The 25,294-nt window shown below is 40.6% G+C and overlaps 1 protein-coding gene across 5 annotated transcripts in view; it reads right to left on the bottom strand.

Annotated features, from left to right (window-relative positions):
• Nucleotides 1-170: 170 nt before the first annotated feature.
• LOC110986089 (uncharacterized) overlaps nt 171-25,294 on the bottom strand; it is a 58,200-nt gene continuing 33,076 nt past the window's right edge. For 4 of the 5 annotated variants that reach the window (XM_087138104.1, XM_087138103.1, XM_022247708.2 and 1 more), the window contains 26 exons: nt 24,403-24,593; nt 23,698-23,866; nt 22,369-22,524; nt 21,544-21,682; nt 20,211-20,416; nt 19,373-19,627; nt 18,593-18,708; nt 17,393-17,581; nt 16,772-16,840; nt 15,929-16,058; nt 14,873-15,034; nt 13,865-13,940; nt 13,099-13,225; nt 12,469-12,521; nt 10,922-11,048; nt 10,111-10,214; nt 9,511-9,613; nt 8,831-8,987; nt 7,782-7,848; nt 7,580-7,646; nt 6,384-6,463; nt 5,247-5,373; nt 4,570-4,611; nt 4,350-4,415; nt 4,042-4,102; nt 171-2,675 (listed from right to left, as the gene is read on the bottom strand). In XM_087138104.1, coding sequence (XP_086994230.1) covers nt 2,665-2,675; nt 4,042-4,102; nt 4,350-4,415; nt 4,570-4,611; nt 5,247-5,373; nt 6,384-6,463; nt 7,580-7,646; nt 7,782-7,848; nt 8,831-8,987; nt 9,511-9,613; nt 10,111-10,214; nt 10,922-11,048; nt 12,469-12,521; nt 13,099-13,225; nt 13,865-13,940; nt 14,873-15,034; nt 15,929-16,058; nt 16,772-16,840; nt 17,393-17,581; nt 18,593-18,708; nt 19,373-19,627; nt 20,211-20,416; nt 21,544-21,682; nt 22,369-22,524; nt 23,698-23,866; nt 24,403-24,593 — 3,050 coding nt within the window. In that variant the 3' untranslated portion in view covers nt 171-2,664. The remainder of the gene's footprint in view (nt 2,676-4,041; nt 4,103-4,349; nt 4,416-4,569; nt 4,612-5,246; nt 5,374-6,383; nt 6,464-7,579; nt 7,647-7,781; nt 7,849-8,830; nt 8,988-9,510; nt 9,614-10,110; nt 10,215-10,921; nt 11,049-12,468; nt 12,522-13,098; nt 13,226-13,864; nt 13,941-14,872; nt 15,035-15,928; nt 16,059-16,771; nt 16,841-17,392; nt 17,582-18,592; nt 18,709-19,372; nt 19,628-20,210; nt 20,417-21,543; nt 21,683-22,368; nt 22,525-23,697; nt 23,867-24,402; nt 24,594-25,294) is intronic. The other variant, XM_087138105.1, reaches the window with a different exon arrangement.

Below are 25,294 nucleotides of genomic sequence, written 5' to 3'. Positions count from 1 at the left end.
CACTCAGCTTGAAAGAAAGGCAGTCGCCAGAGCACGGCACATGCCTCTATCCAATTGCATAATTGATGTAGGGATGAATGTTGCTGTTCAAAGCTTTCCAACGTATGCATGCATATTTCAGGTACCAATTGCCTGTGCCTTATGAATGCAATTCTTATGGTACTCAAATATTTCAGTGTTCAACTTTTATTGACCGTTTTTGTTGAAACTATGAACAAGGTTGCTATTAAAATGAAACAGCATTGTCTAAACATTTTAAATTAATTACAGTCCAGTTTATACTGTGGAGGACCATTTTCCCCTAAACTATAGCCCGATGTCTTTGTTTGCAGTATTAACACGGTACGTAAACTCTCCCTGGAACAAGTATTCATTTGTTGCCAAACTCTTAAGCCTAACTGTATTTATTCTTCCATGAAATGAGCAATAAAATTACTATTTTAAATTTGCGTCTAGCAATGTTGGGTTCAGTTTTGTGTAAATAGGTCCTGTTGAATTATATTGACTGGAATTTTGGGAGAGAAAGTAATGTGTCTCATAATGCAACGAATACACACACACACTGCAATGTATTCAAAGTCTAGTGGTGGCATAGTAATATGCACACTTACTCTGGAAAAAAATGGCAATGTAATTGACCAGGAGATACAATGCACTTCTTACCAAAGATAGTATAGCGCTGCATAGCGACACAAGATGGAGAACTCTACCAAAAAGGTGTTATCACCATGGGTGCCATTCGAGTGTGCATATTAATGCACAGGTGCTAGCGCAGGCATACTGGGTGTGTGTGCCTGTCACAGCACCTACGCCTGTTGCACTGACATGTACTACGCAGGTGTTGTCCAACCTAATGGTGCCCATGAGATTACAACATTTTATGTGTATTCACAGTGAAGTTCCCCATTTTCTCTCTCTTTGCTTCTTATTATCTATGCTAACTGGACCACAGACATTCCTAAAAACAATCTCAGCTCCTTGGAGAGTATACAGTTTGATGCTTCTATATCAGGTGCACATGGCTAACCAATCAACCTGTCTGCTTTCACAAACACCCATTTGTAATCCTGGGTGGAGAGAGGCAAGTGAGTGTAAAGTGACTCTCCCAAACTCACATCTATTACAAACCCTAACCACAAGCCTCCTATAATGTGACTAATTCATTTATAACGTGCTGTTAGATAAAGTCATAACTCCCTCCTTTGATTAAGGATGCATGGCTTGGCAGCTGGGTAATCTCTATAATCTAAAATTCATTTCTCAGCATCGTTATTACTGCCTTTTTGATCAGTAAAACGGCCAAGTCAGAATTCAACCACTGAAGCAATCCCTGAAATCTTTCTTAAACATTTATGAAAGCTAATCCACAGTATTCACATCAATTCTCTTCAAAATACATAATCTGACCTACTATTACTACAAAAGATATCACATGGAGAATTTGTTTTTGTTACTATCTTTGCACATAAATTACAAGCATTCTAGTTGATCCCATGACTGTTTGAAATCCAAGAAGTGCCCGTAAGACTCATTGTAAAATGATGACAACATACCTTTTGTGAATTTTGCTTTCATTGCTATCAACCCTAACTAAGATGGTGCAGAGTAAACCAGAAACAGTCTTGCTGTGTTTAGCGTGGCTATTAAGATATTAGTGTCTACAAATCAGTACAGTTCATGAAAAATGTAAATTGGAAAAGTGTGTCAATCAATACCTACAGCATTTTTTTAAAATCCATCTTGGCAATACAGAAGTTTTATTCTCCTCGACAGGTTACGTTCCAAGTTTTTAAAATCAATGTGAATCAACGTTTTTTATGGAAACATCATCATGATGGCAAACAGGTCAGAGCTCTTTTGCAAAGCATTATAGATCACATCAATAAAAAAGGTGTCAGAATATGTAAATGTGAATGGGGGTTGAAAACAACATGACCTGTGGCTTACTTTAGAAAAAATGACTTGTGCCTTGAAAAAATGACTTGGTAACATACATCAGTTCAGTCATGGGGGAACATAAGATGTGTTAGGCATGCCTTATGGAGTATCTCTACATCTCATGTCTAACACACAGTAGTTCAGTGTGTACAGTGGCTCACTCGGGCTACAAAGTACAATATAATGCCATTTTCGACACTGTTGAAATAGTTGACCACTTTTAAATGTCCAAATGAGGGAAGATGTGAACTATAGCTCGACCACTAGTCAAATGCTTTCTGACCATTGGCACGGGCAATAAAGCTACCCTCAGACTGCCCTGATTGAGATCTCCCTGTCACTCATATTATGCCACTGGTTGCACCTCTCTTAGCATTCATGTTTAATGACATCTCATACAATTAGTTTTATGTAAATGGTTGCCTCCATACTAATAAACAAAATCGGCTATCGATAGCCAGCAGCGTGACCATGATTGCAAATGGTGGACTAGATGGTCCAAATTATCTATCATTTGCGCAATATTGATCAAACTATAGTTGGTGCTAGATTTTTGCCTGAGATGAAAGTCAAGAACTGTTATGATCAATTAAATGACACACCATTTGATAAATAACTTCAATAGAAACACTGATTAATGTTATGGTTTTGCCATACAAAAATTGATACGTTTTTACAACAATAAACACATCTTCTTCAGTCTGTTGGTAGTTCCCCGTCATGGCATCAAGGGACATCTGTAGAGAGAATGAGAACAATATTTTCTTCATCGATGTTCTGCAAATTGACATTCAACTTTTATGTAGTAGCACTCCAAAATGTTACCTTTAGACAATGGTATGCCCCATAAATTGAAGTATAAAATGCCTGGATAAATCTTCGTCTGATTGGTGGATTCTTGATCACATGTCACTGATTTATTGATTTATTTGTCCAAATGTCTGAAGTGACAACAACTAAAAAAAATGTCCATTTCAATGGCACAAGGAAGTTGCCTCGTGTGGTCACAGGAAATTTCTAAACCCGTAGACCATTCCAGGATTTATTGGTGGGATTTATAAAGACTTATGAGATGACGCAGAGATTTATTTAGGCATTATACAAAACAATCAATGTTTCACATTTCTACCATGAAATACATGATCGTTCAGTGACAGATGGAATAAGCCTATTCCATTACACTCAGCATTCCATATGTCACCTTAGGAAATTATTTTTACCATTGCAGTCACGAACATCCACTATTTGTTCACCATAAATAGGGTGTGTAAAACCGATTAATGGCCCACTAAGATCATTTCCTTGTGAAAAGTTCATCAGGTGTAGAGGTGTGCATTAACGGGTATGTTTGGAACTGGGCCCCCATAAAATATAAAGAGCACTTAACAAATGACATTATGCGTAATCCCAGCGGACAATGTACCCAATAGAGGGCTCTCTTTTCATAAATGTTAGAGGGGAATCCCCCCACCATTTCATTAAACAACAATTCAGTCTGTAGTAAAAGTAGCCCCGTAGATCTCTGAACCACAGTCATGACCGCCGGTCCAGGATACTGTGATTTTTCAATTCTGCCCTCCACTATCAAAGTTCATGTAGATTTTATATGTGGGGACAAAATGAACCAGGTTTTGATAACAACGGGTGGGTCCCCTGGTACCCAGCAGAAGCCTAATCAGGTGGCAGAAAATTTGTAACACAAAAGATGCTCATGGAAGAAGCCTTTGTCATGTAGCACTTTGGGGATAGTTAGAAATTTTCTATTAAGCATTTGAACACTACGTAGTCTGTCTATCACTTAAAACCATTTTGTTTGTCTCTTTGTTTTTGTACAAAATGCAAGAACAGGTATAATGCTGACAACAAAAGGGCTAGCTAGCTCACCACTGGCACTAGAATGAGAGGTTAAAAAGTGAAATCCTGTCTGGGGTATTTCTTCATGACTACCTGCAATTCACCTAATTCTTGCTTCCTTCCAGAGGAGTATTTCAGCTTTACTTTTTCATACAAATTAGTGAAATATTCACGTCAGCAACATTCATTCATAATTCAATGCAAATAATTCTATAAATCAGAGTTATAAGGCGAGGCTGATATACTCACAGGTTGGAGGTGGTCTTGGGGCTCTCATGTACATAGGTCTCATCTTCATAGTATTAGGTGTCTGTTGATTTAATTACACCAATCCAGCATTATAAACAAAAACCGCAGCATATTTAATGTGCAGCATGTGATTGAATCTATGACAGATTTACACTAGTAATTTTGTCGAAAAACTGTAGAAGGCAGTGCAAAGGTAGATGTTTTTGTCCCCGAATTCGTAAAATTATGGATTTTTTTTTAAATGTTTGCCTTTGTGGATGTTTGTTTGCCTTCAAGTTTGTCAACATTTGCATACGCGTAGTACTTACAATTGAGACCTCCTCAACTTTTGAAAATTCAACCTCAGCATCCTTCTTCAAGACAGCCCAACGAACCTACGTCAAAAGAAAAATGATAATTTTTGTACAAATGAACAATATACAGGCATTTCTAAAAATAATCAGGCCCATTAAAATACGACTATGACAAAATTGATTTAAAATGAATTCCATCAAAATGCTGGCTCCAAATCAAATTTGACCAACAAACCTCCTTGTTACCAAGACCATGGAAGAGGAATATGAAGACACCCTGTCAGACAAAAAAAATGAAATCTCTCTTCAGTCAGATTGATCTAACATTATGAAAGCTGTAAGCACATTCACAATTTGCCTTTCAGGGCATCTCCTGCCTTTCAATAAAATTACCCCCAAAAATAAAAATTTGCCCCAAATTGTGAAAGATTTCAGTTTGAATATATTGTATCTGCTTGGTTTTCAGGTACACTGAGAGAATAAGCTAGGAAAAAACAGGAAGCTTTGAAAAAAGTTACGCAGCCAGAATTGGTCTGTTTCACAAAATTCAGTTTTTCAGGATATCTTGAAGTGTAGCTGCTTCAGACGAAAAAAACTCCTCAATGGCCAATTTTCCCTTTGCAGGATACACATAAAAATTAGCATTGTATGTACAAATAGAATAGATTATATGTTTGAGTTTTGAAATGAGACAATATTTTTAATACCTACAAATCTATGTACATGAGTACTTTTTTGGTCATGTCATGGAACCCTTCAAGTAAATGGAGAAAGCATTGGGTCGGTGTGCTCTAAAAAATCTCCCACAGGGAAATGATTATGTTGGAGACCTGGTACAATACTTGCACTACAACTGGATGCCTCCTCACACCCAGAGCAGTGTGTGTGTATATATACAGATGCAGGACTGACCTGGAGTGAATTGAGGATGGTAAAGAAATAGGCCAGGATGATGTAATTGTAGTTGATGTGAAGAATGGCAAAGACCCAGGAACAGCCCAGGAATGGTAGCAGGAGAGCTGAGGCACGCAGGCTGGAACTAGAAATGATAAGTGGGAGAAGACAAACACAAGGAGGAGTGGTAAAAGGCACTTCATCTGTCTAGTTTGACCATTGTCAACTGAGCCATGGGTGGTTGGCCTAGCTAGTCGGCCGTTTGGTAACAGGTCCTAGGGCATGGTTGTGTCGCTGGTCATCGCTTGCCTTTTTTAAAAATTGGGTAGAGCAAGGCAGTCACCTGGAAATAATTACCCAAGCTGACAGAGACTGTGAACGCGGGGTGAGTCGAAACCACACACAAAATGTGAGTGATGACAGGATTAATCTCAAATAAATATTTGGACCAAGATGGTTTGGGTAGGACGGCATTGGGCATGTCCATTGCTGAGAGGCAATTGACCAATGAATGAACTTTAGACAGCATTCAAGCTTGACTGGGCCCCATGTGACTCAAGTTTGAATCCCACAAAGGCAAGTGGGGATGGGTAGTGATCATGGGCATAATCCAGATGAAAGTATGTGCAATAGTTGCCCTTGGGAATCGATTTGACAGCCATACACCTCTGTGCGCATACTCTAGAGCCCGCAATACGGAATGCTCTGATCTTTGACCCCAGAGCTTACTACCAGGACAATGATAAGAATACACCTACTGCCGTTCACAAGAATTATGCAGTCACACCGTTTAATACTCCCAAACCTTTGACAAATTCCAAAGACGTGTCATCCAGTGGTATGCGCCTCCGTTTGGCTTATCTGTTAATACGCAATATGCCAGAGTAGAAGATTTGAACCCGAGCTACATGCTGCCTGAGATTCAGCTTCAGGAATGTACAGTACATGTACATGGTCCATACATCTCAGATGACTTCATAAGTGTGTGCAGTAAATGCTTTGCGAGCGCATGTTTAATGCGCTGTTGTACGCTGCTTATGCATATCATGCTTTACACACATACGCTGGGTTGGGTTCCAAGCAAGTTGTCGAAGGGACATGGCTACCTCACAATTTGATGATAGGTCAACGGTAGGAGCAAGAGCTACATCTTACCGCTGTAGTTGCACTTTGCCAATTCTTTCTGTGGAATTGATGGTGCTTTTCCACACGATGTAAAGAATGCACAGGTTGAGCTGTTCAGTAACATTAAATGCAAAATGTAGATTTATCAGTTAATGAATTCAAAAAGCAAATCACACACACGCACAAAATACAGACTTACATCACATTTGTTACTGACATTGAGTGAAACTGTAGCTGAAATGTATGCTGAAAGTATTAATACCTAGCACCAAGAATAAGAAGTAAATCCAAACGGCCAGTGTGTTTGTGCCTTTGATAGTGTCTCACATTAACCCTAAAAGACCCAGGTTATACCGGACCATTTTACAGCTGGGGGGGGGGACAGATTCTGCCCTCCCCCCCAAGAACTCAGCTGTGCCATGCCCAACTTTTAAAAACTCCACATGTAACTAAAGACACTCCTTATTAGTACATATTTATAGCCGACCCGTCTCAGAAGAAATGGGTGCTGCACGAGAGTGGGACGAGCAATTTTCACACAAATGGAGTAAAAATGACCAACTAGAGTTACTGAAACCTCCTAAAGGCTCAGCTGGTGCAACGAATGCACTGAGGCGATACTGGACACAAATGTAGAGGGGGATACGGATTTTGCACAAAAAGTTACTGAAAAACTCCTGAGAATGCCCCCCCTCTTAGAGTTAAAATGGTGTCCTTTTAATCTTGGGTCCTTTCCCTGACACAGGTTTGCTTAGTACATGTACTTGGATCTGAAACAAAAGCTCACAGACTTGCTTCAGAGGGACTGGAAATCACAACTTTTTATTACTGATGCAGGTGCTTTCACCTTTGACCCTCAAACTTGCCAAGGTCAACTCAGATTTTCATTTGCGGTGGATAAATAAAGAGACTTACACTCGCTTCTTTGGTTGTAGCTGCTAGATGAACCACAGCACACAGAACCCACGTAGTGACTACTGACTAGTGACTTAATTATTCCCTATTCCCAACAAAATAATTTGGCAGTGTTTTCCAACTTGTGGAAGTAGCCTGGCAGCCCGCCAGGTTTTGCTTGTCTCCAACCATGTTTAAAAAATGACTATTGAGCTTTAAAATCTATTAGAATCCCTTTCAAATTCAGAACTTGAAGAATACTGATATTGTCAAGTCTTCTGATTGGGCAATAACAAGCTCTATTGGTAGACACCGTCATTACGGGAACTCACCAGAATGATGACGATGCAAGGCCCAACAAACAACCACACGGCACCATTCTCAATCGACATCCAACAGCTAAAAAACAAGCAAACAGGGTACCAGTTGAGACAAAGCTGACATTAATTCAGGCTCAGCAACTAGGGTACCACAATAACAGTTAATTAAGCAACAGGTTAAGAAATGGATTGATCATCTTTACTTGTAACTTACCTGTCCTCTGTTCCATATCCTTCAAAAGCAATAGCGAGGGTAGTGCCAACGATCATTACTGGCATACCTACATAAAATCATGGAAACGAAGACAGTGAGAAATGCAGCAAGCAGCTGTACCTGCCTGGGGCAGAAATATTCAGACCATTTTTTGATCAGGGAAAAGTTTAAGTATCACATTTTAATGTGGAGTGTCCTCATTGCTACAAAAGTGTTACATGCCAGCCACTGACGGCATCATTTGGGAATTTTGCTCAACTGTGGGTCTTGATTCTGGCCGGTAAGTAACTGCCAAAAAAAGGACCCCGTTTACATGACATGATTGCTTCATGTTCCACCACGGTTCTTCGGGGGCGTGCAGGTGCCAGGATGTACCAATGGCCTGAGCTGGCCTCACTGATGGTCAAGATGTGCATGCTATTCCACTCTTTACCCAATATGTGTCCTCTATACACCACCTTAAAATCCCTAACATCTTAGTAGTAGGTCATGTGTCTGTGAATTATATATCCAAATGAATTGCACCAGGCTCCAATGCATGAAAAGAATACGAGAAATTCCAGAAATAAGGGGTCCTGTTTTTTTCGTGTCCCTGTCTAATCTGACATATGATTTTGTATTAAGTTCAGAACACATTTTCTAACTTCCAAGAGTGATGAATTAATGCAAATTACCTGCCAAACAAATAGTAATAGTTTGAAATCAATTCTGGTGATATTTCTATGTCAAATAACAAAGGTCAGATGTAACAGGGACACAAAAATATTACAGTTTTGGACCCCTAATTTCTGGAATTACTCGTAATCCAACTCACAGTACGCATGAAACAGAATGTTCAAATATATGATACACAACATTTCTGAACTTGTAGGTGGAGGTGGGTTTTTCACTATTTACTTTGGCTCAATATAAAACAAACAATTAATGACTAACATTCTTGCAATGGAAAAAATACTTTTATTCAGTGACAAATAACTTTGACCCGTCCAACGTCACCTCAAGAAATTATTCTTAACACTGAACTCTTTAAAAAGAAGGTAACGACCCACCCCAGCCAATCAGCAGGTAGTAGCGAGACTTCTGCCTGAAGTAATTGCCGACTGGGTTCCTGACTTCCACCAACAGATGGATGCCCTCAACTAGCATCCAGGAGAAGGTCGCCGTGTAGAAATACTGCAGGACCACAGCCATGCAGGTACAGGCAGTCTGACCAGGGAGAGAAAGCCCATCACATGGGAAGACAATTAGGAAAGAAATTCTCCAACGATAAACAGACTGCTTTGCAACTCATAACTTGGTTGCCAGTTCCATTCAAATTCATGTTCCGTACCGACTGTGGTGACTTTGGTTGATGTGGTCAAAGGTTCTCGATCAGCCATACCTAACTACATGCATCTCTGCCTAATATGCCGGTTCAGTGCTTCACAAAGCAAGCTCATTCAGGAACAAAACCTATGCATAAGTCCAAGTGGAGCTGTGCTGATAGGGCAAACCTTGCATGCGCATCTGAATGACCCCAAACACACTTGATTTTGGGCACGCGCTGTTGGAATACCAAATCGGTTCATCACCCTGTTCTTCTGTGAGTGGTGCATGTATAAGTTAGACACAGCCGGCAAGAGTCATGGCAAAGATTCAATTGATAAGGACGGTGGAAATAATCCAAACTACCCCACTCTTACATACACACGTACATTTGTATTTATGGTATATCATAAACTTTCTATACCTGATCGTCCTTAACGATTGGTATAATGAGGTACGTTGTCTTGGCCAGCATCATAGCTATGATCAAGTTGATGTGGATTGCATTGACAATGGTGCGCAGTTTACTGCAAAAGAACAAAAGGATCATTTCCACTTGTGACACGAGGTATACAATTACCGACTAAGGCCAAAGATGGTCAACTGTGATCCAAGACAGTCGAAGAGAGCCTCTGAACAGATATGACAGATCTACACAAACCAGCCACAGGCAAGTATGCTATGGGTAAAATCTTCCAGGAACCAAATGGCTAATTTATGTGTGATTGACTGTTTCTATAAAAGGATAAAAATCTGTTGAGCTGAAAAATAAACAGGTTCATAATACATGTCTTTTTACAATTTAAGGTCTACTTCTGAGAGTAAAGAAAAACTTAATGGTGGCAACTTGTAGTGAAGTTAACAACTAAGACATAAATGCCAAGCGAGGGCGCTGTGCAAAGGCAAAATGCCACACCCCGCACATAGACCGTAGTAGCTTACTGTTGTTTATATCTAATCATGGCCAGATTTTCTGAGATTAGGAAGGACACATAAGAAACAAGAGAGGATAGCCTCAACTTACCTGACACAGACAAAGATGAGAAGCAGAGACAAGAGAGCCAGCATGGACAGGCCGTTACCTGCCCAGGAGATGTACTCCAGATTGATCACGTCTTGACTGATCACCTGCAAAATATTACCATCACCACATTAAGTATTTGACCCATAGCAAATGGGGTTTTACAAGCATGGGGCATAGATATAAGGTTTTGCACAGGCAACGGGGTTGGATGGAAACTGTTTATCAGAGAGGGGGATATTCTGAAGTGAAATTAGATTTCTGTTAATTTTCGAACAACGCACTGCCAACATTGAAAAGTCAGAAGGTGGACACCCATTTTAGGAGTCCATGGCAAAACAAGCAGCTCTGCCAGAGAAGCTGTTTACATGTACATGTGTATACATGTCTGAGGTAGCAACTAGACTGCCATTTTGACAAAGCAAGTAGAGCTCTCTTCTTTCTGCAAATAGCATCCTCTTTTATAAGGACTTTTTTATTCTGGACATCAGAAAGCTCTCATTTTTAGACCTTTTAAACTCCAACATTGGAACAGTTGGCAGGTATGAAACAAACACAGAAATTCATTTTCAGTGAGCTCTTGGTTTGATCCATGGTCATATGTTTTCCCTAAGCTTCACCGTGGAAACTAGAATGTTTGTTAAGAGCAATGTTTCCTGACCACCCAAAGCAAGCATGCTTGCAGAGTGAAGTGGCACGATTCTTAGGTAAGTTCAGCATGTCATGCAATGAACCAAGCGTACTGCTAGAATGTTAAGATATTTCAAACAGTGAAGACCCAGGTCACTCCTTTCAGTAGCTGAACTCAACTCACCTCAACCTCAATGGGCTTCATGAGCGTTCCAAAGTTAGTCAGATGATAGCAATAACACACCGTATGTGTGATATTGCTGGAATGGACTTGACAACCATCGGTGCTCCAGCCTCCATTGATTGTGTTTCTAAGTGACAAAGGTGGACAGATTACTCAGTGGGTTAAGAAAAGACCTTTGTGTTTAAAGATAGGGTCCTAAATTTGCAGCCGCTGATACGGTCACTAAATTTACAGCCGCTAATATGGTAACTAATGAAATTATTAAAGAAAAGCATACTTGATTAAGAAATGGTTATGGGGCTAGCTGTCATTTTGAAGAAAGCAATGAAAGAAGGCCACTTCCAATGATGTGTCTGAAGATACATTATTGGAAAGTGTTCTTAGTAGTTCATTTTTGTATTGTCAGATGCACATGTGCTGCATGGTTGCTCTTAAATTTGCTGCACGACAACGCATACACGCACAGTGCACAAGTAACCTACTTTCCCCAGCGGTGGCTGTTGAAGACATTATGAGAGGTTATTTCCTTATATCCAAGAATAAATTTCTTCTAAAATCATTAGTTTGCAGAGATTTCCTGTTTGTTTTTCACATAAAATTTTCTATTCTACTGATAAATAAAACATAAACCACCGAAACCGTGGACTTTTTTGTGACAGTTCTCCCATTCGGCACACACCGCGGTGTAAAGGGCACAGCCCTGTGCTTGCTCACTGGGCTGAGGCCAGAAAGGCCCGGGGTTTTCCTGTTTGGCCACATGATCATTCCTTTTCAACTACTTGAGGGCGCACCATTTTGTATTTCAAAACGTTCGAGTGTAAAAAATAAATTTTGTGTGCTTTTGTTTGCCTTTTCATTCCCTTACCTTTCCTTAAAAAAAATTTGAGTGAAATTTGGCAATGCAAAACAGCATTTCCAACACGGCACCAGGAACACACATCAGTCAGTATGTGGACAGCGCACAAGGGCTACAATTAGGCAGGCAGCGGCAGCCAAGCTTTAGCCACAGCATGAACTAAGCATCCTTCTGTGCAGTCACATGGTCACCGTAAAGAATCAACAACTAGAGATCAAGCGTGCGGGCTACATTTGGGCCACGATGGCAATCAGAATTGCTTGAAAGCCAAGATTTGTTGACCTTGTGATCGCAACGAGTCAATTATAATGGCGCTGGCAGCAAGCACGCTCGTGTCCTCACGCAAACAGACGAGGTGAGGCTTGCGGAAATGACTCATCATTAAAGTCTCCACATTCTTTTTCCACGCAGTGTCAGTAATTTGGCGGTGGTCTTTTTGGATTGGCCCTTAAAAAACTTCGAGTTAAGTGGGTGTAGTGGTGTGGCCATTTCTAGTTACGGAGGTATTTTGTACATAAAAGCCTATTCTTTGGGCGGGATTGAAAAATGTCTTTGAGATAAGCGGAGTTTGATTTAACCAACTTTGAGTTATTGGGAGTTTATTGTAGTAGATTCAAAATTTAGCTTTTTCCTTTTAATGCAATTTTGGCAACCAGGTTTACAGAATACCAGGCAGTTTAGTAATACTTACTCCATGTCAAAGTCCCAGAAAGCACAGATGGGCTCCATGTTATTCTCCCTTGCCTGCAAATAAAATTTAAAAACTGAAAATATGAAACTCATACAAAACTCCAAATCTCCCGCCTGATCCTTACAAGAATTATGACTCAAATGCCAACTCAACAACTGACAGGGACATTCTGCCAAGATCAGTCCAGTATTTAGCTGCTCATCACCTTGCACATAAACTCACAGAGTAACCAGCCTGCGACTGGTCCAACCAGCCACACACTGCTACTCAACTTCTACAAGCCTTCAGGATTGTTTGACTGCATTGGTCTTTTGTATTCATTGATGTAAAATGTGCTTTTTTGTTTTAAAACTTTTTTTTTAAAAGAGGCACCTTGATTTTCACAAATAGGAAAATACCATTAACAGACACATCAAAATTACAAGATGGGCACTTCCAACATGCACCTCCAAGCATATGTTTCCTCTCAACAAGATTACAGCACTGCAGTGTTATACACACAGAGTGTTCTATGCATGTATAGTCTATAATTAGAGGTCTACATTGCTGGTGCAGGCAAAAGCCAAAGGTGGTAGGCTAGGGAGAGTAATATGCAGACAAATTGGTTGGGAAAGGATGAGAGATACTGACCTTGACGTTGCTCAATGTGATTTCAACAGGATTGTACAGGTTCTTCCTGAGGGGGGGTTCCACAGTCAGTGACACTACACGACTGGTCAGCTTTATGACTCTGGTTTCTGCCCTTTCTCGTAGATCTCTGTAAAGAAATGAATTCAACTCACAGTGACCAATCACGTGCGACTCTTTTCACATAAGTTACGACTCTAGGTCAAACCAACCTGCTCCGTTTATTTGCTCTGTGCAGGAACAAAAAGTGTGTTTCCACATAGGAATAGCCTTCTTTGGTGGAAATTCATTAGTGGGAATTCACTGTAAGTGCAGCACGCGCTGAGCATGTTCAACAGATTTCTGTCGAAATATACAGTTTTTCCCCAGTGCACCATGCCGTGTATTGACATTTTTTCTGTCAGCCTGTCTCTACCTAGCAAGTGAGGGGGTATGTCTAGGTAGATGGTGGACTACTTTTTTAGGATGAATATTTGCTATTCCAATCGCTCAATTCAGCATAATTGGATTTGGATAAAGATTCCTTCCATGCCAGCCTTATGATGTATTAAATATGTATGCTCCTAACAATGGAACGGGGTGGTTACAAGATATCATCTTGAATGAATGAGTCAGTCATGGACACTGTAAATAGACATCATGAAGGTTAACCCACAATCTTCACAACAGTCTTTCATTTCACCTGATATCCTAGGGTACACCAATGATTGAGTTAAGAAGAGGACCCTAGAGATGAAAGATGCAAGGTACAGCGGCAGGTTGGACTTACGGCTCTGTTGTTTCCACAGGCATAAATTCAGTGATACTGTTGAAGACCAGGCCCACTAATGTGCCACCTCCAGTCTCTAGCAAATTGGAAAAGACAGAGATGGGATGTTTTGACATGAGACTTCCTTAAGAGGTTCACACTTTGTTGCACATGAGGGAGTCGGGTTGGCGTAGAGGATCTTTCCTCGCCTTCCACCTCTGTGGTCCAGGTTCGAATCCTCACCCAGTCTACATGTGGATTAGGTTTTCAGTCCCTACCTGATTTCGTGGGTTGTACCCAGAATATTCCTCTGGGGTTTTCCTCCCACCTCTAAAACTGTTCTGCTTCTCATTGTCCCTGCTCTAAAGGTTTCTTCAGGCTTGTGAGCTACAGTGCCGAGGGCACTTTTAAAGAATCCTCGGTGTCATTACCATAAATTAATAATGATAATAACATGATCACTTTTACTAGTGCTTGCTAAGCTAGCTTTTTAGGCAAGGTGGATTGGATATATCAGTTTTGGGCTTAGTCTTTGAAGAATCACATGTACAGGATAAAAATGGTTCCTGTGAGAGACGTTTAACTTGCTTTGAATGATAATGAAATTAGTAATAAAATGAAATTGATAACACTGATTATGTTGATAATGAAAGTGAAGATGACAATGCACTAGACGAAGATCAGGAGAATATTGATGACAATGATTACAATGACAGAATCCTTGACAGCTATAGCTGTTGCACTGAAAAACCACATTATCTAATCAAATAACAAGCGTTTTCATTTATTGTTCAATCTTCCGAAGATAAGAACAGTAAATGGTCAATTAAATTACGGATTACAAAATTGATATGTTTAAGAATGCTCTTTGGAATATTAATCGACAGATTCCTTGCTAACAACAGGATGATTTATTTGTTCATAACATTTTCTTGCAGGCAGACATCACAGGGGCAAAATTTATAACATTTTCAATATTAATTCAATCAAGCAAAGGCCACTTAAATCAAAGGTGACGGGATTGCTTACTCTCCGTTGTGAAATCAAAGAAGTTCTTGGGCAGTTGGATGGTGTCAGAGGGCTGATTCCAGGATTGGTTAATAGGCTGGAGATCAGGATCTGAATACTGAGGAAACAGCAGGCCGTTGTCTGGGTCCAAAGCACCAATGTCAAACCGCTCGATGTGAAGCACTGCAAAGAAGACAAGAGTGTGATAAGCCACGATGAGGGAGTTTACTGCTCCCCGTTTAATTCAATCCTAGCAGAGCCGGGGACAGGCTTTTTTATTTGTGTATGTTTCATGTAATGTCTTACAATCATTTTGACACTAATTTAATGTAAATTGGGCACCTTATTCCGGCAAAATGTCCATTTGTCTGAGACAGGTAAACTTTTTCTATAGACATGTTCTCAATGCATGCTGGCAATGAGGAGGTGGTTGCTATGTCCGACTGAATTGAAAAAGCTCACTTGGGGTTAAAAGCCTACGACTTGAACTTTATTTTATATTTAGTACAAATTTCTGCTCTTGTTTAATGTGTGAAAACTACTTGATATCCCTTATTGGTTAGTTTTGTTGCAAAATGCCCTATTTGGAAATTTGAAATTTCTAAAGCTTTCCAACACTACTATTGTGATGCCGTTTTAGGAAGACACTGTTCATTACGGAAGGTTTTCTGTTCACATTGTCAACCTTAAATGTGCTCACTGAAGTCAACGTTTTTGAATTGTGCTTACTGACTTACCGTCAAAAGTGAAACCACATCCAATCATATCACTGCCGTTTCAAACCTCTAGGACAGTGTCGCAGAGCAATGCTACAACGTCATTAATGAGACATGAGGAGACTGCTCAGCAGTGTATATCTCTAAAATCTTGATTAGTTACCCCAATAAATGTTACTGGTTTTTCTAAATCTTTACCAGGTCTTCACTGGCATATCCAGGAACAGGTTGCACACCTTCAGACCATGCATCATGGATACTCTGGGTTATTAGGAGATATTTGCTCAAATGTGTGACGTATGGAGAGGCAGTGTGTTTATATGGGGGGTTGAAAGTCAACCCAGCCTGCTCGGTAATTTACCAATGTTACTGGATACTACAGTCATGGTGACATCATCGTTAGGTTGGCCATCAGGTGTGACCAGCAGATCAGCCATCTTCATGCTGTAGTTCTCGAGGTCTTTCATCATCTTTGTGACACCACCCTGACTCTGTGAATAAAAGTCGTCAGGAAAAAACTCAATAAGAAACATCTCAAGAAATATGAACGAAGAAATCGCTGCAGAATACTTAATGAGCGGGATGCATTTTACATAAAATAAAATCTCTGACGACCTTCACCCTAATACATTATCCACATAATTACTGCTATCATAGCACATTATTTTGTTAGACAAAACATTCCTGAGTTTTGGTAATGCCAAACACGTTTTGAAACCAATCTGAATGAAATCAATCACTGCATTTTCACAAAAGCTGAAGTTTTGAAAACTATGTTGAAGTTATGCAATTGACTGTGCAGAAGGGACAGTGGTATTGCAAGAACTGTGGTGTGAATTAGGAATAACAGCAACAAAGAAGCCCTTATTTAGAATGTGACTTTGCTGCCGACATAAATATATGGAGGTCTTTACACACATAACAAATTTAAGAAAATAGGATAACCAACATCTGAAGGGGTGGCAGATTTCCCCTCTAAATTAGCGGTGAGACGGTGCTCTTTAAAGGTTGAGCAAGCATAAGTACTATATTTCTTCATCAGCTTCCACTCAAGGGATATGTCTCTATTAATGAAGTCATATTTCTCCAACTTACAGCTGGTTTGGCTAAATGTCTCGTGCATGCTCAGACTGAACTTGACTCAAGCCACGGAGAGCATCGTTACTTTTCACCCTGTGACAATGCCCGATGTGTTAGACCTTACCTGCTGAATGCTGATCCAGCGTCGCTTTCTATCCACGGACAGAAGATTACTTGACAACTCTAAGATGTTCTGGAAAAAAGAATGGGAACAAATCTGCAGTTGTCTACCTCTTCTAGCCTGGAGAACAAATTTATAAAATAAGACCGATTGATAATATTACGTGCTACCGCAAAGATACCAGAGAGGCCATTTTGTGCAATGCATCATGGGAAAAGGCCATCATCGGTGGCATATGTGATTTAAGTTGGAATTGTGTGACTGAGAATAACAGTGAGATACTCCACGAGGCTTCCAGCTTCATCTTTTGTTTGTGTGGATTCATATGTAAATAATGAAGAACAATTGATGAACCGCCCGTTTGACAATATTAAGTCATTCCGCCTCAAGCAGGTCAAGATTCTGTTTGTGTTGCACTACGCCAGTTCGCTGTTCCAACTGCATTTTACTATTAACAATTTTCCGAGTGAAAGTTACTGACCGGTGATCCGATCATTCCAGGCCAATAAAAATACAGTATTCAAGGCAGAGGTATAACACTGTCTACTGCCACAGCAGCTTTCATGAACAATGCCAGCTTTCATCTCAATCTCGTCGAAAGCAATTCAGAGGGTTAAGACCCACCTCTAGATCCACCTGTGCATCGCTGACATTCATCGCTGGAGGCAGCTCCCGATGGATCACCTTATCAACCATGAATGCCATCATCTCTATCTCGTCCTTGGTCAAGTACTTCTCTGTTGCTGTGTAGTTCTTCAGCAGCTGGATGACCCTAGCATACAGGTAGTCACTGATTCCGTCCTCCTGGTAAATCTGCACAGGTTCAAGTAAGAAGTTAGAGTAAGAGGCACCTGTAGATCGCACATGTCACCTACCAAGTGACATTGTAGCACAAGTCATAACAAGTGACGTTGTCAAAGAAACATTGATGAAACCATTTTTTCAGTGTGTCTTGGACATTTGGAAAACTTGTGGTTCTTGAGATGTAACCTTGTGAAACTTATCTTTTCCAACTGTCTGAAACACAAACAAGACAAATTATAGAAGCTTTGCACAGCTCTGTCAGACTAACAGTATGAGACAGATAAGGTGAAATTATGGAAAGTGTTGTTTTTGGCACCACAGTTTTGCCTGTATCATTGTAATTGTACTCTTAACATGTTAATATAGGTGTTACTTTTATTGTTTTATATTGTAAAGCGCCTTGAGCCTTTTTGGATTAGAGCGCTATATAAGTATGGTATAATAATAATCATCATAATAATGGGTGAATTATGCTGTATTGAAAACAGGAGAAACAGGAAGAACTTTACGACTAGACTGAGTTCAGTGAAATGGCCAAATAGGTAGATAAGAACGGCTTTGGTGAGGTTGGGTGGAAGTTGAGAGTGGGGAATGGTGATCTGGATGAGAATGCCCTACCACTTCAGACGGTTCATTAAAGAGAAATTGAGTGTGGGCATGGGTGATCTGTGAGATAATGACCTACCACTTCAGACAGCTCATTAAAGAGAAATTGAGTGTGGGCATGGGTGATCTGTGAGATAATGCCCTACCACTTCAGACAGCTCATTAAAGAGAAATTGAGTGAGGGCATGGGTGATCTGTGAGATAATGCCCAACCACTTCAAACAGCTCATTAAAGAGAAATTGAGTGTGGGCATGGGTGATCTGTGAGATAATGACCTACCACTTCAAACAGCTCATTAAAGAGAAATTGAGTGTGGGCATGGGTGATCTGTGAGATAATGCCCTACCACTTCAGACAGCTCATTAAAGAGAAATTGAGTGTGGGCATGGGTGATCTCTGAGATAATGACCTACCACTTCAAACAGCTCATCTAAGTCATTGATACAGTCCACTTTGTGAGTAGCATCGCATTCAATGGTTCCTGTCCACACTGAGTATCTATCCAGCTCAGCATGATTGGTTGTCACAACTGATCAAAGTAAGAAAAAACTGTCATCAAAGGCAAGCATGATGAATAAAAAAGACCGTTTTTACTACAAATTTATGCTTGAATCTGTTGTGTTTTTGCAGATTTTGAAAAAAAAGGAAAAGAAAAAACATCAAATGAAAATATAGAAATTTCTAAACTTTATATTTCAACTGAAGTCAACAGAATGGGTACAACATTGAGCTTCACTCTTCAGCTATTAAACATCTTCTTAAATCTCCATTCATTTATTACCTCACTATCTACTAGTCTCTCTACCTACTGTCATTGCCAGTAAGTTCACTGATTCAATATCATACTGTTCTGCAATGAATGTACATGTACCGCACGGAAGAATTGAAATAGTTGTATTCCTATTAACGGAAAGCTGAAACATGAGTAGAGTCGTAGTCCAGTATCAGACTCAAAAGTCATTTTCAAGTTTGGTCACAAATAACTGAACGTGGGAAATAAGGAAACACTTCTGTTCTTTCTTGATAGTTTGCGACTAGACAAGAGACCAGATGACTTGTTACAAACTAGTAAGGTTACTGATGAGGAATTGTAAGGACTCGTGAGGGACTCGATCAGCAATATCTGTGACTCTTTTCTACAAAAGATGCTCAGCACTCAGTGCGAACAATACCCAACACTAATACTCGCTGACCTATCTCTGGGCATTCCCGACCCGTGACCCTTCGACCAACATTGGGATCCTCAGCGTCCATACGATAGAACCACACGGCCAAGTCAGCAAACTCGGCCCGCAGGTAGCCTGTGCCCTCGTCATTCCTTTTGCCCAGATGGAGGCTGGTGTGGGAATCGGGCCGGGGAGTGGGCGGGGCCACACTAGGGGTGGGGCCAGTGGTGTTGGCGGTGTCATTGGAACTTACAGGGACAACCACAGTAGGCGGTGCAGCTACTAAAAGGTAAAACGAATGCTGTTAAACACCGTAGGTTTCCCTCATTCAGGGTAGACAAAAAAAGCAGTTGCTGTCATGTTCAAAATAATGGTGACACCTGTCCCAATTTTTGATATATACTCGACATGGCCAGCTACAAAAGACTGTAAATGAGGGTATTAAAAAGAAGCCTCTTGAAATTCTACATGTTCCTAGTCCTTTGGAAAGTCTCCCAGTCTCCCCTGGTACACAGTTAGTAGTGCGTTCACTGTATATAATACGCATGCAGGTCCAGCCTACTGACTCATATTTGCAACGCAGGTTCCCCGGTCCTTCTAATCTTCCATCATACTCAAAAACCATGCCTAATCTGTGAGGACTGGGCTAAATCAGTAAGTTTCTCTTTAACATGAATCTCATTAAGGCACGTCACAACAAATATAAAAATCCCTGAGACATAGAATTCTACCATTCTATACTGAGTAATGATTGATATGTTGGATGGATAAGTTTACAGTTTTCAGGCGAGTACAGACAATTACTTTGTAAAAAAGAAAATTGTACACAAGCTTGATGTAAAGACGCAGCAGAAAGAGAGCCAACCTATTTCCATCTGGGACTCTCCATCGATGAATGTCGTGATACCATACACAGAGTCCCAAGACATGGCAATGCTGGTCCAGTTCTCAGACAGGCTGTAGTCCACCTGAGACCGCCACTGCTGGAGGCCATCATCGGCCTCAAAGGTGATGGTTGTGTTGTCAGCGTAGATGGCAAAGCCCGTGGAGAGATCAGTTTGGGCACCCGAGCTGAAAGAAACAAGAAATCAATCCCACAACACTGAGAAGCACGGAGGCCTAGTGATTATTAATAACTTCTGAACACAGGGTCAGGGGTTTAAATCCTCAGGCTGCCTAGTTGATTAAAAGTGACAAACGATAGAGAGTGCAGGGTTGCTTCCAAAGACAGGCATAGAGCTACTAGATGATGCTTGTAATCTGACTCATTTTATTCTCATAGTTCTCTCAACTACTGGGTCTGCTCTTTTGACCTCACAGTCGTGTTTTTCCTACAAGTGGCTGCTAAAACTCTCAGCTGTCGGTACAAAACTAAAAGAATAATTTACACAGCATTACAAAATCCCACGTAGCTATCAAAACACAGCAAAATAATAGTGTACTACTAAATACTAAATAAAACTACAAGCCTCTCTAAAAATTAATGGGGACAAATGTACACTCTAGACATATTTGAAGTAAAATTGAAAAACAACCGAAGGGTGATTTTTAGGCAAACTTGGCCACCCATACAAACTGTAGGCAAAATGAGAGAAATCTATACAAATATGATAACAATGAAGTAAGGAACTGGCTGGACTGGAAGTTGAACCTGCAATCTAAGCAATGTCCAGATGCACTACCCACAGAGCGGCACACCTTATGCTGTGAGTCTCTGAAAACAAGCTCCATTCTTCCAAACTGCCAGATTGTTTCAGTGTTTCAAAGGACAGCGTCACCACTAACGTCGACGCAAAAGTATTATTCACCGAGAGAGGTTCCTTTGCTGCCTCTTTCCTGGACTCTCTGGGTCCATTCCTCACATCTTCAAGTTACTTTTGGTGTTTGCCATGTGACGGGTGGAACAGGTGGCAAGTGCGTGAAGCACTTGCAATTGCCTCTCCCTAGAGTTTGCTCTGTGGACATGAGGGTTTTTCTACGGGTTCTCCAGTTTTCCTCCTTCTACAAAATCAACACTACTAATCTCTGGCTATGCTCCATGGTCAGGTATGGGCTGTTTGGGGCTGCTTAGGGTGCCTTCATATGCCTTCAGCCCAGCAGGTCAGTTTTTCTGTATTGTGCAGTGCACTTAAACAGATAACATACTGAATAAGTCCTCCAGGAATGCATGTTGTTTATGTTTTATTACTGTAATTTACCTGAGGATGTAGCCAACTCCGTCTGGGTTGGTGGTAGAGTCCAAGAGGTTATCCATGTCAATCAGCTTGACCATGACAGAGAGTGTCACACCTGATGAACACATGGATGGACTGCTCAAGCAGTGACCGCTAAAGTCACCTGCAATTAAGCACAAAACCTTAACTACCTCAGTTTATCAGTTCTTGATGACAACTTTAATTGAGGCATTGTGGAACCCTAACCCTGACCGGTACGAACTTTCACAAACTAACAACGTAAGAAGTCAAAGTACTGTAGTCAGATCCAACAGGTCATCTGTCCCAAGGTCAAAGAGCTCTGAGGCCCCCATCAACACAAGGTCCAATAGTGACATTGTTTTCATGATGTAGCTATCTTCTTTTGCCTAAGAGTTGGCAGTTATGCTGCCGTTGACTGCCCATGCTTCCGTGCCTGTTGCATCTTTTTGCATTTTAGCATGGCTGGCAAGGATTCAAGCTGTATAAACCTTGGAAATGTTACCTAAATAAACAACTATGGCATTTCAACCACAGTTCTGATCAGGGTTTGCGATGGGAGAGGCAATAACTGAGAAAATCTTCAGAAGGAAGTAGAATGGGGGAAAAATTACGACAACATTACCAGAGAGAGGAATGGCTAAGGCAAAAAAGGAAAAAAATAATGCTGAGACAAAGATTTATAATTAACTTAATCAAATTATAAAAACATAGCATGCTTACATTTATAAATAGAATCAATAAATAACTAAATAGGGGAAAACTGGCAAATTACAGGTGGCAAGAACATTACTGGAGATGTGATGTTGAAATGTAACGGGAGCAACTTACCAATGTCTACGTAACCATTGCCTGGATGGGTGGAGATGGCCCTGGTACTCCCATCCCCTTCCCCACGGACTGAGGGCTGAGTGTTGGTTGTGACTACCCCGCTCGAGGTAGATGTTAGGTTGAAATACAGGTCTGAAGATAGGAAGCCATGGCATACTGCAACATGGGAACAGAAAGCACACTGCAACATTCTGCGGCACTTTGGGGAAAGAGAGTTCCCAAGTGAATATTTGAGAGACTGATTTTACATTAGATGTCAGTTTCTGTCCCCTCCGGAATCCGCCTCCCTTCACTTTTGATCCAATATATCAAAGCAGTGTTTTTTCCCCCTCATGACCCAAGCCTTTAGAAATTCCTTTAGTAAATCATAAAGGTCATTTTGACACCGCTTTTGTGAAAATCGAACCAATGGCAGAAATGTACACTTTTCCACTGCTGTGCTAAATGCAGATGCGCTGGCACACAAGTGGCCTTGAACTTCAAATGGCCACAACAAAACCACACCTCAGATTGAGTTCAAACTTCACCTTTGTACTGAGATGTAGTGCCTTGCCATGCATGCCACGTTTGAAAAAAAATTGGGCATGGGGTAACAGAGTACGGGGTAACAGAGTTCAGGGGGGGCAGATTCCAGCATGAGAGAGTCCAAAATAACCCAGCTTAGTGCTTAGTTAGGGTTGACAAGACAGGACAATTGGCCTACCCCTCCACTTCCCCTGATATCATTGTCACAATTTATTTAAGTGTCAAGCCTTCACGACGTTCGCTGGGTTAATACCTTGCTCCTGAACTGTCACATTTCAAGCACACTGTAAAATCTATATTTTCAGCAAAGACTATGCACAGACTATTAGAGAAAGTTTCCTTCAGAATCAGTAACGTGAACTTAATAATGAGAAAGTGTTTTGTCCAACATGGCTGATACTATGCAGATGTAAAAACATGCATATCTTAATGCATGCCTATTTCAGTCAAATCTGTCACAGGGTAAATGGGACCAATCATGGTCTGGGGAGCACATAATGTCAAAGATGAAACTTTCACAATGATAGCATTTGCTAGATGGAATAAATCTATATTTCATATCGCATCTTGCTTTCCTCTTTAAACATTTGGATGAAACTAGCAGTCACTTCACACAATAAATTTCCCATAGCTGCTGTGAATGCATCTCAATAACATAAATGTTTTTACCATTGGAAATCCACATCAATTACATTGTCCAATCAATTATCACACTTAAATGTGAAAAATAATGAAGGATTAGCATGGTTTAATGTTCATGGACTTTTGTTGAGGGACTTGGGCCGAAGGGGACACACAACTCACTGGGATCCCCATGTAGTTGTTCGGCAGTTGGCAAAGACTGTCCTACAGAGGGCAGCATCAGGATGATGTCATCGTAGTGCGCCTGGGCATAGTTTGTGTTGTCAGCACATTTGCCGAGGGTGAAGTCTGAGTAGCTAGCAGATGAGCGTCTGTCCCCGGTGGGTTCAGTCTGCAAAGCAGGACAAATGAAAATTTGCTGATATCATTTTAGGTAACTGATAAATCCTGCTCAGTTAGCAGTGTCTGGGGTGATTTTTAAGCCTTAAAAGCAAGACTTTAAAATCAAGCAAAGAAATTGACCAGACGGGCAAGCTAAACCTGTGACCTTTAAAGAAACATTTCTGATGTGCTTACAATCAATCTATCCAGCCATACAATGCAATATTTGCCACTATGTTAACGTCTTCATTCTGGTGACAAGTCAGAGGCCAAAATCCCTGATATGCCAACAGTACCAATGCTGCAAGTTTATTTAAAGATCATATTCCTGATTAGGACATGTATCCAACTAAATTTTACACTGGCGTGACAAAATAAGAGTGACTTGATTTTTCTCATGAGAAGTACAGACAATATCCCTTCCATGGGTATCAACGCGAGAACTTCAAATTGAAGAATGTCCAAGTATATCTTAATGAACTTGAGCACAGGTGTGTGCAACAGTGCACTGACATGAGAGACAAGACAAGCCATGTTATGCCTAACCTTTGATGCAATGTTCTTGCCATTGACATGGATGGCCAGGCCTGTGGCCGGTGACCAAACCATGGCAACATACTGCCACTCGTTGAATGTGTAAAGGTCCTCAGAGAGAGTCAGGTACCAGCTGTTACTGCCATCGCTGACCTGGAATTGAAGATCGTCTGGGGTCTGGCGAAAAACAATGCCCTTCTCATCTAGAGGGAAAAAATAAAGAACCGCACATTCAATTGAGTAAAAGAACACGCTCCTAAGTTTAATAGGACACCTGATGTTGGACTTTATTTCAATGTGATGATGCCCACTTGCTAGTTTCTTTACGAGTAAATCTGACAGTATCCAAAAAAAAGTCTGGCTTCCTAAGTTCCTGCCCCCTTGTCAATGAAACACTCTGCCCATAATGCTTAGGTCACGGCTTGACCCTGCTGCTGCAAACTGTGTCCGACAATGTATTACTCACCGATCTTACAACAAGAAGTTTTTGAAATTCACCACATAAATGCCACTATCACGTGCATTTCAATTCTTCTGTAATATTCCCTGAGAAAGTGCTGATTCTCTTTAAAAACTCTCTTGAGATATTTCAATGAATTTATCAACATCAAGGTTACCAACAATTTTCAACAACATAAACACAAATGTACTCCTAGCCATTGTAATTCCCTAAACAAAACGGCAACTTAACTCAACCTCAACTTAACTTGAAGAGAGCATCTCATCAATGAAATTTCTGGTAGACACACACTGAAATTATTACACTTTTTAGAGTTAAGTGCAAGAAAACAAATTTTTATTTGATCCAACTCTACTTTTCAAAGGCCCATCACTTAGGGAGTATCTCTGAAGTTGGAGGGTGTTCTGATGAGAACATTGCTTATTCTAATCAAAAACATTTGAC

Source organism: Acanthaster planci, linkage group LG06, assembly GCF_054643075.1.
Source record: "Acanthaster planci isolate LZ-2023a linkage group LG06, COTS_SCS, whole genome shotgun sequence".
Taxonomy (NCBI): domain Eukaryota; kingdom Metazoa; phylum Echinodermata; class Asteroidea; order Valvatida; family Acanthasteridae; genus Acanthaster; species Acanthaster planci.
This window is presented reverse-complemented; position numbering and strand designations above follow the sequence as displayed.